Raw genomic sequence first — 13673 nt, 5'->3', positions numbered from 1 at the left:
CGCAATGAGAATAAGCCGCGGTCGAGGGTGGTGCAGTTATGATCTCCACGTCCCTCCGTCCCCCCTCTACGTCTCACACTGGGCTCGAAAAATTAATATTTGATGAGTCACAGAAAGGGATGAAAGGTGTAAGAACGCTATTTTTAATCCAGACGAGAACACCCAGACAGATCGCTGCGCATGAGATGATGGCGAGGATGGAGAAGGTGAAGACGATTGCGTCACATCAACTCAATTCAAGTCAAAATTCGAGTACATGAGACGCAACAAATGTCCCCTGAACGCTACATGTTCAGTGCAACAACACATAATATGAAATACAAATTAGTTTTCTTCCCATTTTCCAAATCTTGAGCTGGGAAATGAATATCATCCTCCGTTTTTGTCTGACTTTGAAGTCTGGCGAGGAAGACGTGAAGCTTTTAGAGGGAAAAACCCCCGACCGGAGGAGAAAAACGGACACCTGAGATTCAACTCATTACCGCTAATGTCCCCGATGAGGCCGTAGCAGCCATGCAAGGAAATTAGATTCAGTTCCAAAACGACCACCGGGCGCAAAGGCAGCCTCTTTAATCCCGCCACACAAAAACCACGAGTAACTAAGTAGATTTCAATGGAAGTACTTTATTTACACTCAGTGTAATTTATTAGTGGCGTTGTGTCGTCCATTCTTCAGATTGAGTACTTGAGTCTGCGTACTTTAGGGTACAATCCATGACTCCTCCATCAAAGGTAGAAAACACAGGATTGGAACCAGCGATCATTTTCTCATCGATTGATACACAGCAGCTAAATCCACTATTATTGATTTCTGATACCTTCTCAGTAACGCTGTCAAACACTGTCTGATCAATGGAGAAACATTTCGAACTTCAATTCTTTGTATATCTCAATGCGTACCTAGACATTCTAAGCACTGTGGGAGCTGAACTAAAGGATTTCAGTCCTTCTGCCAACACAAATATTGACCGATTGCAGTTTTGGCCCCTTGTGACAGGCGCTTATCTGAAGTCGTAGCCCCTAATCTTTACATAACGACCACGGAAATCCACCGCGCTCCAACTTAAGACTGCTAGTTATCTCTGTAGGAACCCTGGCTGTGATCGCCATAGCGAATTCACAGCTCCACCAAGTGTCAGAGTCTGGCCGAGCTGTCCGCAGGTTGTTAGTGGTGACTAACCAACAGAGGTGCGGTGTAATGATCAGTGAACTGGAATGGTGATGGAATCAGCATGTGGCGACTGCTGCTGAGCCAAGTGGAGGAGCCTTATTGTGTGCGCGTGTGTGTGTGTCCCCTATATCTCTCTGCGGCTTTATTATTTATAATATAGCCTGTTCCCTTTAGGATCGTAAGTTCTCCTCCTTCAGTCAGGAGTAACATTAGTGTGCAATCGCAGGTGCTCAGCGGCTGCCGTCGCCCTTCAGCTGCAGCCCGCCGACCGAATTGCTTCTTTTAAACGTCGTCCCGCCATGCTGATGTCACTGTGAATTCCTGAGCGGTTACACGGCGAAGGTGGGAGGAAGAGACCCCAGCTCTTTGCACTGTGAAGGCCTCGTATGGATGCATTTGTGTTGTCGTCAGCAGTGGAAAGTAATAATGAATAGTAGTTAAGAGGTTTTATTTGGCTTTATTCAATTATTTGAGTCATTGAATGGGAGAATTTTACCATGACATCATTCTTTCTTGCTTCATAACATCCATTTAATGTTACTTCTTCTTTCTTCCTCCTTCCTTCTTTCCTATTGCTATATTTCCTTCCACGGTTGAAACTTAGATTTAATAATTGAACACCCTCAAACTTCCATTTTTATAGTACTTTTCTCTAATTCATGAGTATATTTTACTGCCAAAGTTATTTATTTCCCTCCCTGGAGTAACAGTGTGGTAAATCTGAAGGCAGGACCGGAGTATTTCCATAGTCTGCTGCTGCTGCTGCTGCTGCTGCTGCGGCTACTTTCACACATAACTCTCTTTATATTCTAATATTATTATCTCACTTATGGAGCAGGTTATTCTAGAGGGAGATCTGTTTGCGTAAGACCTAAAGAATATAGTATAGCCTGTGTTTAAAGCCTGCATCGCTTGTTATTCTGCGCTGGACAGATGCAGCTCACTGACACTCATCCCCACAGGACACACAGCTGTGAGGAAGATCTACCTGAGGAATTCATCCTCTCCTCACAGACTCCAGCACATCTGCCTGAACGCATCACGGCTTTTCTTTAAAATGAATATTACATTTGCGGAGCTGCAGGGGAATATGGTGAATATTCCATATATGTGGTCAGTATTACCCAGTTTGCGGTTCTTCCTTACGTGTCGGTGTGTGAGCTCCCATTCATCACAGCCGCGCCTCACTGTGCCGGGACGCAGCCGTAGCTTCATCTGCCCACCCACCACTCATTAATCTAATTCACACAGACATTTGTGAGTGTGTGTGTGTGTGTCTTTGCGTGTGTGTGTGTGTGTATACATCGCACACAATTTATAGGTATTGTTATGATAGTTTGTTGGCTGCTGTGTGAGTCTGAGGGCCCATGAAGCTCAGAAGTATATTTACTACCAAACAAAGTACAGGAAGTAATATTCAAAGTTGACGTTTTTATGGTCTCTAGTTCTTACAGAAATAAATAAATGTCTGTGTGTCTGGTTTTCTTTTTTTCCCCATGTCTGTTGCGGAATGAGGAGCTTTAATCTGGAGGGACTTTGTCTTCTATTAACCCAAATATAAACATGAGAGCTATAAGTTATTTGCCATAAGAAAAGAAAAAAAAAATCAAAACTAATTAAACTGCACCCAAAAATAAAATGTTGAAGAATTATCAAAGAGATGTCAGAGATACGGCGACTCTGAGTAATTGAAATTTAAATCAATGCGCTTCAAGTGAAGAAGCCGCAGCTCTGGGGTCAAAGATAAATGGCGGAGGGGAGCAAAGAGCGAGCGAGAGAGAGAGAGAGAGAGGCTTTATTACCATCAAACACCGGGCCGCCTAGAGGAGATGAAACGATTACACCAATGTTCAGAACTTGGTGCCTGCCTTAAAGCTACACTCCAGCTTTTAAGTATCAAACACCCCCCCGCCACACACACACACACACACACGCACACGCACAAACACAGACACTCTCTCCCCCCATAGACTTCAAAGTGGCTCTGAAATGTAGTCTGCTCACGCGAACATCAGTTTTTAACGTAACGTTGGTGGTAACAATGGAACGCACGTGGGGGGGGGGGGGAAATGATGTAAGAACAGGCTGGGTGACTATTCTGCTTTAATAGGTTTCCAGGAGATAAAAAAATGCCATTTCTTTCACTCAGTCTCCAATCACTGCATCTTCAACCTTGCAAAGCTCTGAAAGTTGCACGTACTCTTGCGAAAATCAGCTTACGGAGGAGTTTGATGGACAGCGGGGGGAAGATTTCCGAACCTTCCGACGGTGTTTCTACCCTGAAGGTGTCATTTATCATCCGTCTACACGCTTTCTGTCGTGAATTGACCCCGGCTGCTGTTCTCTCCTTTAACGGTGGCACTTTCCCGCCTGCAGTTCTGCAAACGTTTCATGATAAAGAGCTCGGAATGTCACTTTCCCGTCCCGGCACAGTGGGTCAGTGCAGTCGCTGTTTCGGGTCAGGAGATGAGTGATTTTCTGCCATTGTGTATGTGCTGACCTGCCAGACGAGCAGAGGCTGGTGTGTGTATCCTGCTGCCGTATCCTTGTGGGATTATCTCCTCCATCAGCACTTTTCCATTTTCCATCCTATTATTTCTCCGACGATTCCCTCCACCAGCGACCCGCTATTCCCTCTACCTCTGTTTTCCAGACATTCAACGTTTCTTCTAGCGTCTCCCTCCCTCGCTTCTCTCTCATTTATTTTTTCTCTCCACCAATTTCCGCCTTTGTCCTGTCCTCCTCTTCCTCTTCCTCCTCCCCCTCCTCTTCCTCGCGGCTATATGCTATTCCGCTCAGTGTATTAATTGCGGTTTTGAAAGATTCCCAGCTGAGGCTCGGCAGGATTGTTAAAGTCAATTACTCAGAACTACGGCGGGGCGAGAGAAAGCGGAAGCGCGCGCTCCTTTTATTGAAGCGTTCCCGCTGCTGCTGATGCCGCTTCACCCGCCGACCGGAAGGAGCAGAGCTTTGGCAACCGCGATAGAGAACTGGCAGCTTGTCCATCATCTGCGGCTGGCGGCGGCGGCGAGTGATGTCATATCTTCCGGGCATTCGCAGCACTCCACCTGCCCACACGGAAAAACAAAATCCAAGCTTTTGTAACAGATTTTCCTAAATAAAAAGCAAATTGTAGTTAATGTTAAATGAAGAATGATTGCTTGGTTGAGTCTGGATTCTGCCTGAGAAGACGACTGTGGGGGCAAATTAACTCCTACAGGGAATAAAGTACTTTTGGATTTTTGTTATATTGCCTTTTATTTTTCTTAAATAAAATGTTGATTGAAAAAACATTGTTGTCACTTAGATGATTCAAGTGCTTCTATATCCCACTTCTACTTTAAACCTGGAATATTTACTTGTATAACACAGGTGTATTTGTGACATAAAGACGAGTAAACATGCGGCCAAATGTGTTTACATCCCGATTAGAGTGCTGCTCTGTATCTCTGGCAACTGCTGTTATTTACCATCGACACGAAACAAGCAGGGAGAAAAGGAGCCTCTGTTGCCATGCCGATCTATCTTTGGTTACATGAAGAGGTGCCGAGTGATGGTTGGTCAGTAGTTATGGAGCTTTAGCGCTACTTTTCACGCATGTACGTCTGCTGCGTTCTCCATCAGTTCGCCCGGTCCTCTCTCTCTCTCTCTCTCTCTCTCTCTCTCTCTCTCTCTCTCTCTCTCCCCTCAACTTCCCTAACGCCCTCATTCCCTCTCCTCTATGTAAATCCACTTCCTCTTTCCACCTCACTAATCTCTCCATCTTCCCACTCTAATATTCTCTTAGCTCCCCAGTGTTTATGTAATGGCCACTCTCAAAGCCATTTTGCATTGAGGCGTCTTAACTGTGTAACATGTTCTCTCCCATCTGGTGCCCGAGCAAAGAGCTTCTTAACGTGGAGGCAAGAGAAAATGGCTCTCACACAGTCAACAATACACCTCCAACACTTAAGGGTACTTAGGTTTTCCAAACTGTCCTATTTTGTGCGGCGGCGGCGAGGAGGCAGAGTGGGGGCCCCGGCGCACCCCGACGATTGTTCAAAACGAGTCAAGAGGCGTGAAATTAAGAAGTCAACCGCTCTTTCTGTTTGTGTTGAATAAGAGCAGGTATTCAAATGTTAATGTTTCTGCAGTGGGAGAGCGAAACGAGACGGCGAAGAGAGAAACGGGGAGTGAGTAAAGAAGAAGAAGGAGGAGAAGAAACACCTGATAGGTCAATGCAGGAGATCCTACAACTTAGAACCTCCACCAACCCCAATCGGGAGCTAAGGGAGCTGCCGGGGTTGCAGCGTAATGGGCAGTAATGAGCGTGAATCATCAGCCTTTCTGCTCATCGTCCCACACGTCACATAGCGCTCGCTTCTCAGCAGCAGCTCCAATCCCTCCTCATGGAAATTGATGGGATGATTAAATTATGGATTATTTTTTTCATCAAAGGATTGGAAAATAGAACATGAGCAATGAGGCGTTTTCACTCAGGAGCTTGACGCTGTATGAAACGCGTGCTGTCTTATTGAAGAATCAGCTTTGCATCACGTATGAAGGCTACAGTCAGACTAGAGACTCCTACTGTGTCAAGTGAAGTATTGACTGGAAGTGTTTCTCCCTCCCTCTCCCTCCCTCTCTCTCTCCCCCTCCGTTCAGGGCGGGCTCTGATGAGATTGACGGACAGGAAGCTTGAGCGTATGGGCATCATGCAGGAGGCCCAGAGGCAGCACATCCTGCAGCAGGTCCTGCAGCTCCGCGTGCGTGAGGAAGTCCGGACCCTTCAGCTACTCACACAAGGTACACACACACACACACACACACACAGAGACCATACCTCCGTCAAGGCTGAACGAGCAAAGACTAAAGTTAATAAGAAAGAAACAACTGTAATAATTCTACAATTTCTGCAGCTCTACTTTCATGGATGTTACATGTTTCTGCACAGCAATTCCTTTTATTCCTTAGGGTTTTATTTCAACACCTTATAATATAATGTTTCACACCTCCTGTAATCAGCCTCAGCCTGTTTCTTTATACGAGCCGAGCGCCGTTGTTTACCGTCCTCTCCTCTCTCTCACCCTGTGATTCTCGGCTCCCTCAGCGTTTCTAGCAGCTGCTCTCTCTCCCGTGAAAATGCTTCAAGCAGAAGTCCGTGTCGCCACTTCCTCCGTCGCCCCCGCCCGCCCGCCCGCCCCGCCCAACAAATCTTCCGAGGTTCTTTCTCAGTCGGCAAAGTTCTTGGAGCGAAATAAAGCAGCTTCTCTCCCCTCTGTTAGCCCGGCAACTGAGTTTAGCTCAGGCGGTGACACTTTGCTGAGGGCTACTTTTAGCATCCCGTCCCTTTCCTTCCTTTTCTTGTTCTCCGCTCTCGTTTTCCCCTTCTCTTCCTCCCTTCTCCTCTCCTCTCCTCTCCTCTCCTCGGCCTTGATGATATGGGAAGTGACAGCCCACCAGCGTCAGCAGCGATTGGGGCCTCCAGCCTCAGCAGGAAGCAGCCTGTCAGAGGATTCTGCCAGGGCTTCGGAGAGAGAAAGTACAGAGGGATACTCAAACGAGTGGCAAACGGGGAGAGAACAGATGAGCGGTTGAGGCAGAGGGATTGAAACCCCCAGGGGGAAAGGGGAGTAAAAACCTATTCAGCGACAAACAACTATTAAGTACTACTGTATTTACTAACTAGACGGATGTGACACATGATGGAGGCACTTGGCGACGGTGTGCTTGGCATGAGTGCAGATTGTTTTTCCTGGCTGGAGGAAGGAACGTATGAAACACAGAGGAAATGATAGAAGGGCAGGAAGGAAAGAAAGAGAAAGAATGAAAGAAAGAAGTATTTTCAGTCTCCTGTGCCGTCGCTTGTGGAGGTGCTGTTGGCAGGCGGCGAGAAATTGGAAAGAGAAGAGACGACGGCGCCTTTCTAGGCCCGGAGCGCACTTCCTCGAGCTGTAGCTAGAGGGAAATGCAGCGGTAAACAGTGGGAAGCGGAGAGAGAGAGAGGGAGAGAGAGGGAGAGAGAGAGGAGTTAGCAGGAGCAAAACGAGCGAGCAAGGTGCACAAAAGAGAGACGGAGCCGTTGTAATTACTGCAGTGTACCCAGACAGAATTAGCTAGACGGACAGTGATTAACCTTTAAGGCTCGCCAGGCCACGGGAGGAGGAAATAATTAGATTTCCCCCGCCTGTGCCACGGCGACGGCACAAAGTGGAGGCTCGCGGCTTATCCCTTACAGTCGACAGAGGCAGACTTAAGCACTCCAGATAGAAAGCGAGACCCAAACAACAACAACAACAACAAGAAGAGGCTCCGAGTGCCTGGGACATCACTCGGGGACTCTGGTCTGGGGACAATTGATTGAAGTACACGGACAGAAAGCTGATATTAAATGTCCATTAACTTCACTGATGTTTGTTATTATCGGCAGTGTGATACGTTCCTTCATACCTTCACACCTCAGGTCAGGTGACTGTCTGGGTCACATGGTAGGGGTGAGGCTCATTAGAGACACATGAGTGCAGGTTATATAAGGACAGAGACGTTAGGCGGCGTCCTCTTCCTTTCCTTGCCCATCCAGTAAATTCACATCTAAGACAACATGGACTCAATTCCACTCCTCGTTCTTATCAGGCAAAGATGTGTTTTCTCCAACTTGGAATGAGAAATAGTTAGAATAAATTGTGTTTCCGTCCTTGAAGCAAAAGTGAAAACAGCTTTGTGCCTGAACTTTGTGCCGACACGACTTCATCCAACTGATCGAGAATCGTTCTAATCGTTAACATTCTCTTCTTCCTCACAAGCATGAATTTGCGGCGTCCTCAGTATGTAAACTTAATGGCAATACTATTTAGGGAACTTGTCTTGTATAGCGGTGCACTTAAAAGGAAAAAAAGAGTCAATAGAGGAAAAGGAAGGATGTTTAATGAAAGAACGTGAGATAAAAGAAAGCCAATAAAACTCCAAAATTGGCTTTTAAAATTAGATTTTGAAAATGTGAGAGAGGGAGAGAGAGAGAGAGAGGGAGAGAGAGAGAGAGAGAGAGTTTATATTTATCCTTATTATCTGTATCCATGGAAACAAAAAGCATGTCTTTAAACAAGTTGAGAGAATGTGTATGGGGCTTGAGTTATGGCTTCATATTAACCCATCAGCCGGCAAAGAAACTCTGTAGAAAATCGGAAAAATGAGAATGTTGAGGATTAATGAGATTATATTCCGGATCTGGCGTGAAACTCTCCGCTTCCTGCGCCGCTGCCATCGCTCTCAATCTCTCCCAATTAACCACGGCGCAAAGTTAAGCCTCCGCATCGCTCCCCCCCTCCCCCCCGCACGAGGAGAGAACCTCATTTTAGCTTCTTCCCCCTCTTCTCTGTTCAATTTCATGCTTATAACCATTCCAGAGTTTTCAATAACAGCCCAGTGACAGTAAATATGCCATTACGGCGCCTCGTGAAATCATCGCTCTTAAAGAAACTTGAATTACACAGCTGACAGAGCCCGATAAAAGCCGGCGTTTTTTTTTCTCACTCGGTGCACGGTGCTAATTCCTGAATGTAGACACAGAATTGCACTTTCTGCTTCATTTACTGTAACAGAGGCTCGTTTAGAAGAGAAAATGAAGACAACTTTGGAGGACATTAGACGGAGACGCCGCACAGTCCCGCTTTTCTTTACGCCTGCCGCTTGTTAATGTCCGACACAGCGACGGAACGCAAACACCAGTGAGTGCACAAGTTTGGGGGAAACTTGTCTTACTGTTATTTGTTCCCTGTTGTTTGCTTTGGCTTAATGTGCTGCGAGTGCTTACTTGGCGTTGTTAAGATTGAATCCCAAATGACAAGAGCTGTAATCTGGAGTTTCTCATTTGGGTCCCAGGGTGGCAAACCTCTAGAAAATGAAGCTTTGCTGTTGTGCGCGCGCGTGTGTGTGTGTGTGTGTGTGTGTGTGTGTGTGTAGGCCTTGGTTTCTTTGCCCTCCCTCAGGCGCCGTAATGAATGATCGCGCTTCGTTTCCGCTGGCATTCCGAGCGGAAACCACACCAGAGCATCCTCCAGTCTCTTTGTTCAACCAGTTCATCATGTAGAAGTTTGCTGATGAGATGAAGCTCCTGAGCGATTGCAGTGCAGAGTCTTCACCCAGCCAGCTGCAGCACAGCGGTGGAGGAAGTAAATGATACTTTAGGTTTACACGCAAACTTAAAAAGCAAGAACTATGATGTAATCCAAGTTTATTTGCAGATCTCTTCCATGTTCAGGTTGCAGTTACAGGTCAGATCCTCGCACTTAATGTTGTGTTGTCGCCATTTGTCAGTCATATCTTGTGTTGATGCTCATGACAGCCTGCATAACGCATCACTATTTGCATTGAGGTCAAGAACCGAGTAAATATCAAGCTGCAGAGTAAGAAATTGCTACTTTTAGTGCCAGACGATTGAGGCAATACCACTTCTCCTGCTCTTCATCAGCAAGAAGACACAGCGAGTCGTCAAACTGCAGTCTGTGTACCTTTCCCATGATCAGTTGACACCCGTGGGACGCCCGCACAGGTGTTACACCAAGTCACACTGGCGTACAGGTGGTAGGTTTGCGCTAAGTTTCCTCGCCATCCCTTCAAATTTGACAATTTTGAGGTCCCGGCATGAATAAACGGACTATTATGGAGATTCGGAAAAATGCCAGAATTGAGAGTAAGCCGGCGAGACCGTATTTGGGACACATTCGCGCCGTATTCAAATGCAGTAACGGGCGATGGGAGTGTGTGCCCTCGCAGCTGCTGCTGGCAGGAATTGAGAACAGAATGTCGGATGAAGTAAAAAGTGGATGACAGTAATGTGAAACGGGCGATATTCCCACAACGCCGCAAATGTGCTAGAAAAATGTGAGACGCCCAGGAGTGCCGGCATGAACTTGACGAACGTGACACACAGCGCAGATTCCATATTGGTTTTTCTTCCCCGCGTTACTCATCTGATCTGTGCCGGGCCGGAGCAAACACGCCGCTCTGCGTCGCCGTTAGGAGTCCGTGTCACCGCCGGCGTTGAAGCCTCGACTCGAAAGGACCCTAAGTGACGGGAACACTGGCGAGCAAATGAGATCAAATGTGTCCTGTTGGCCGTTTTGGAGGGAGCGGTGGAGCCACTTCATTCCTCCTGTCTTTATTGAATCTGTTGGCTCCGGGTGACTGCTGTCCCCCGCTTTGGGCTTTTTGATTGAATGGCGTGTTTGCTCCTGTGTGGGTTAAGCCGAGCGCCGCCATTATCCATGTTCTCCCCCTCCAGGATCCTGACCCTCTGTGGAGGCGGCGGCGGCTCCTTAAACCTCCATTGACTCCATCTCTATCTCTTCACCTCTCTCTCTCTCTCTCTCTCTCTCTCTCTCTCTCTCTCTCTGCCTCGCTCTGTTTCTTCCTGGAGGGGAAGGTCAAATTAATTCTTTTCCATAATTTCCTGTCGGCTTCATTCCGCTGAGAGACTCTCCTCAATGGCTCAGTTCCCCCGAAAGATGTGATTAAGGTGGCGACAAAGTGAGTCCGTGTCTAACAAAGTGAATTCTTCTTCCTTTTCTCTTATAGATATAGAAACCACATCGCTCGGTAATGTGCCACTTAATTACATCTCCCCTGAATTTCACCTTCAGGTTTCTTTAAATCTGAATACAATACATCATACACACACACACACACACACACACGCACACACTCCTGCAGATGGCTTGGCTGCGTGAGTCTCCGAGCGTCTCCAAGCCTGAAAAATCTGACATTTGCAGCACAGACAAACACGGCAGAGCGGTGCTAATGTTCAGAAGCGAAGAGGAGGAGGAGGAGGAGGAGGAGGAGGATGATGGCGTTCCCCCGTCGTGCATAACTGAGGCTCCGTTTATTAGGACGTGAATAGACACCGGCCTTGATAATCAAAAGGTAGATGACGGAACGAGGGAGGGTAGAGGAAGAGAGAGCTGAACTGATGAGTCATATATGAAAAGAGTCCACCCTCCTCTCCCTCCTCTTCCTCCTCTTGCTCCCCCCCTCCCGCACTTAAATGCTTTTTATTACCTCAAGCTCTAATTCTCCTTGACAGTGAAGGCTCCCTGCTCGGGGCCCCAATTACAGACTTCTGCCTCCCTCCAAACACTTCACACTGCTGGTCGGTCATTTTCCTCCTCTTCCTCTGCTTCCCTTTCTTCTTCTTCTTCTTCTTCTTCTTGCCGTGCGAAAAAGAGCAGAGAGGGATTTGAGCAACGTCAAGGTTAGGCTAAGCACATTTCATCTAGTTTTAACAAGAGAGACGCAGGGAATACAAGGAATACAACAACTCTCTCTCTCTCTCTCTCTCTCTCTCTCTCTATCTCTCTCTCTCCGTCTCAAGGACGCCGGAGCGAGACGCAGCTGAGCGTGAACATGTGCAGATCTCTTAATGAAGTCGATGCTCTGCTAGAAGTGAAGCGTTAGAGGGAAAGATGGAGAGGAGTGGGAAGCGACGGTCGAGAGGGATACACACACACACACACACACACACACAGAGAAGGAGGAGGGAAGTGATAGACTCGCACGGGTGAACAGGTGGAATAGCTGGAGGCGCAACACACCAACACGGGCGCCGGAGTCATACGTGGCGCGACCTGTGTGGCGAAGCGGAGCGGATCGGTCTGGAGCCGCCGCTGACTTCGCACAATGTGTTCCGCCTCTTTCTCCAGAGTCTCCAGAGAGTCCTTGGCAGCCAGATGTCCAGCAGGGTTTCCAGTCCCCTATAATAGTCGCCGGCCTGTAAAGGGAGAGCTCGGCTATTGACAGGAGTTGTATAGCCGCGATCTGGTGGCGCAAAGGCCGCGTCTCTGCGGAGTCCGAAAGCTGTGGGTAATATAAAAATTAATGGAGTTCATGCATCTTTCAGAAGTCGACTCTACAAACGGCACGTCGGTGCGAATTCACAACCTGAACTCTATAACAAATACGACCCCGCCGCTCGATGAAAGCCGAGCGCTCGATAGTTTCTGTCTTTTATGCCTTTTTGAAACCAGAAGCCCGCGGTTTTGGGTTTCACCGCGCGGGCGCAGCCACATTCATCAGTTTATAGCAAAACGAGACGCCATTAAATAGTCATTGCACGGCTGCTGGCTGTACGGCTGGTTCCACTCAGTCTGCCGCTGCCTCACTCCTCGCCTGACCACCTCCGGACATCCAGGAGCCCAGACGCTCCGGACAGACCAGACACACACACACACACATACACACACACACACACACACACACACACACACACACACACACACACACACACACACACACACACACACACACACATACACACACACACACACGCCTTCAGCTTCCCAGCAACCCGCTCGTGATCTTACCAACCTGGATCAATAGTCATAGGACACTTACTGTACTCTGAGACTGGCCATTACCCCATAAACCTACGCCGGCGCTGGCTCCAGATCTACTGTAGTGCGTGTGTATGTGTGTGTGTGTGTGTGTGTGTAATAGAGAAGAGGAAAAATGGTACTTAGGAGTTGTTTGGCCTCACTGTTCAATGTCAGGGCGACCCCACTGCTGTTTTGAGGTCCTGCGGTGGAAAGAGCTTAAGATTTAATGCCTTATCACTCAGACGACTCCACGTGTTAACCCTTTAAATTACACATGAGCGATCCCACGTGCACAATTGTGGGGCGATTAGCATTTGAAATGGGATCAGGAGACACACACACACACAGACGCTCTGCAGCTCCTCCGCTCGCTGCTTTCACTCACTTTGAGCCAATCGTCATCTCACAGTTATGTTATGACCCCATTCTCTGTAAACTTCTGGTAAACACTTTCTGAACAGAGACTCAGCAACTTTTTTCGGGGGCCGCCCAAGGTAATAAGATCTGAATGAAAATCTGATTTAGTCTGATTTATTCCTTGAAGAAATCCAGGTATTTCTCAGTGGAAATTGATAGAAACCAATTCCCCCTTTTTGCTGATACGAGCCGATGAGACACTTTGATCTTAATGGACATAAACACATGAGGTTGATCTGTTTAGGACTCTATGTATTTGTCATATCTAACAAGGTCTCCGTTGAACTCTTCAGTAACCATTCTTAGCTGAAAGAATGCATTTTTAATCAAAATTTAGCTCCAATAATCCATTTATTCCATTATGTGGCCTTCTGTGGAGCGTTAAAAAGCGAGTTTATCCACCGAATCGGCTCAGAACACACAGAGGCAAGGATGCATACGGACCAACATGAAGACACGGGAGGGGAAGATGGCCGCTAAGACGGGAGAAGGATACCAACCAAGGACATTTTGAGGGAAATGAGGTGCAACGAGTAGGCGCATAAAAGGAAATGATGTATGTTACTGCGGCGCCGCATCAGTGTGTGAGGAGGATTTATGGCGGCGGTCTTGGCTTCGCCCCACCTGATCGTCCGTTATTATTGTGGCGTCTCTCTTGCATCGAGGGCAGGCGTGATTGATGGCGAGCGGCTAATGACTTTGTTAGGAAATGATGATTAGACTATAATTGTGGCGCAGTC

General features: G+C 47.5%; 1 protein-coding gene across 2 annotated transcripts in view; it reads left to right on the top strand.

The window, feature by feature from the left end:
* samd12 (sterile alpha motif domain containing 12) overlaps positions 1 to 13673 on the top strand; it is a 61167-nt gene that overhangs the window by 20308 nt on the left and 27186 nt on the right. For both annotated transcript variants that reach the window (XM_076139604.1, XM_076139603.1), the window contains exon 4: positions 5816 to 5956. In XM_076139604.1, coding sequence (XP_075995719.1) covers positions 5816 to 5956 — 141 coding nt within the window. The remainder of the gene's footprint in view (positions 1 to 5815; positions 5957 to 13673) is intronic.

This window comes from Genypterus blacodes, unplaced genomic scaffold (assembly GCF_046128005.1).
Source record: "Genypterus blacodes isolate CSIRO-AG114 ecotype Tasmania unplaced genomic scaffold, CSIRO-AGI_Gbla_v1 ptg000438l_1, whole genome shotgun sequence".
In the NCBI taxonomy this organism is placed as follows: domain Eukaryota; kingdom Metazoa; phylum Chordata; class Actinopteri; order Ophidiiformes; family Ophidiidae; genus Genypterus; species Genypterus blacodes.
Note: the sequence above shows the minus strand (reverse complement) of the source record. Positions and strands in the feature narration are given on the sequence as shown.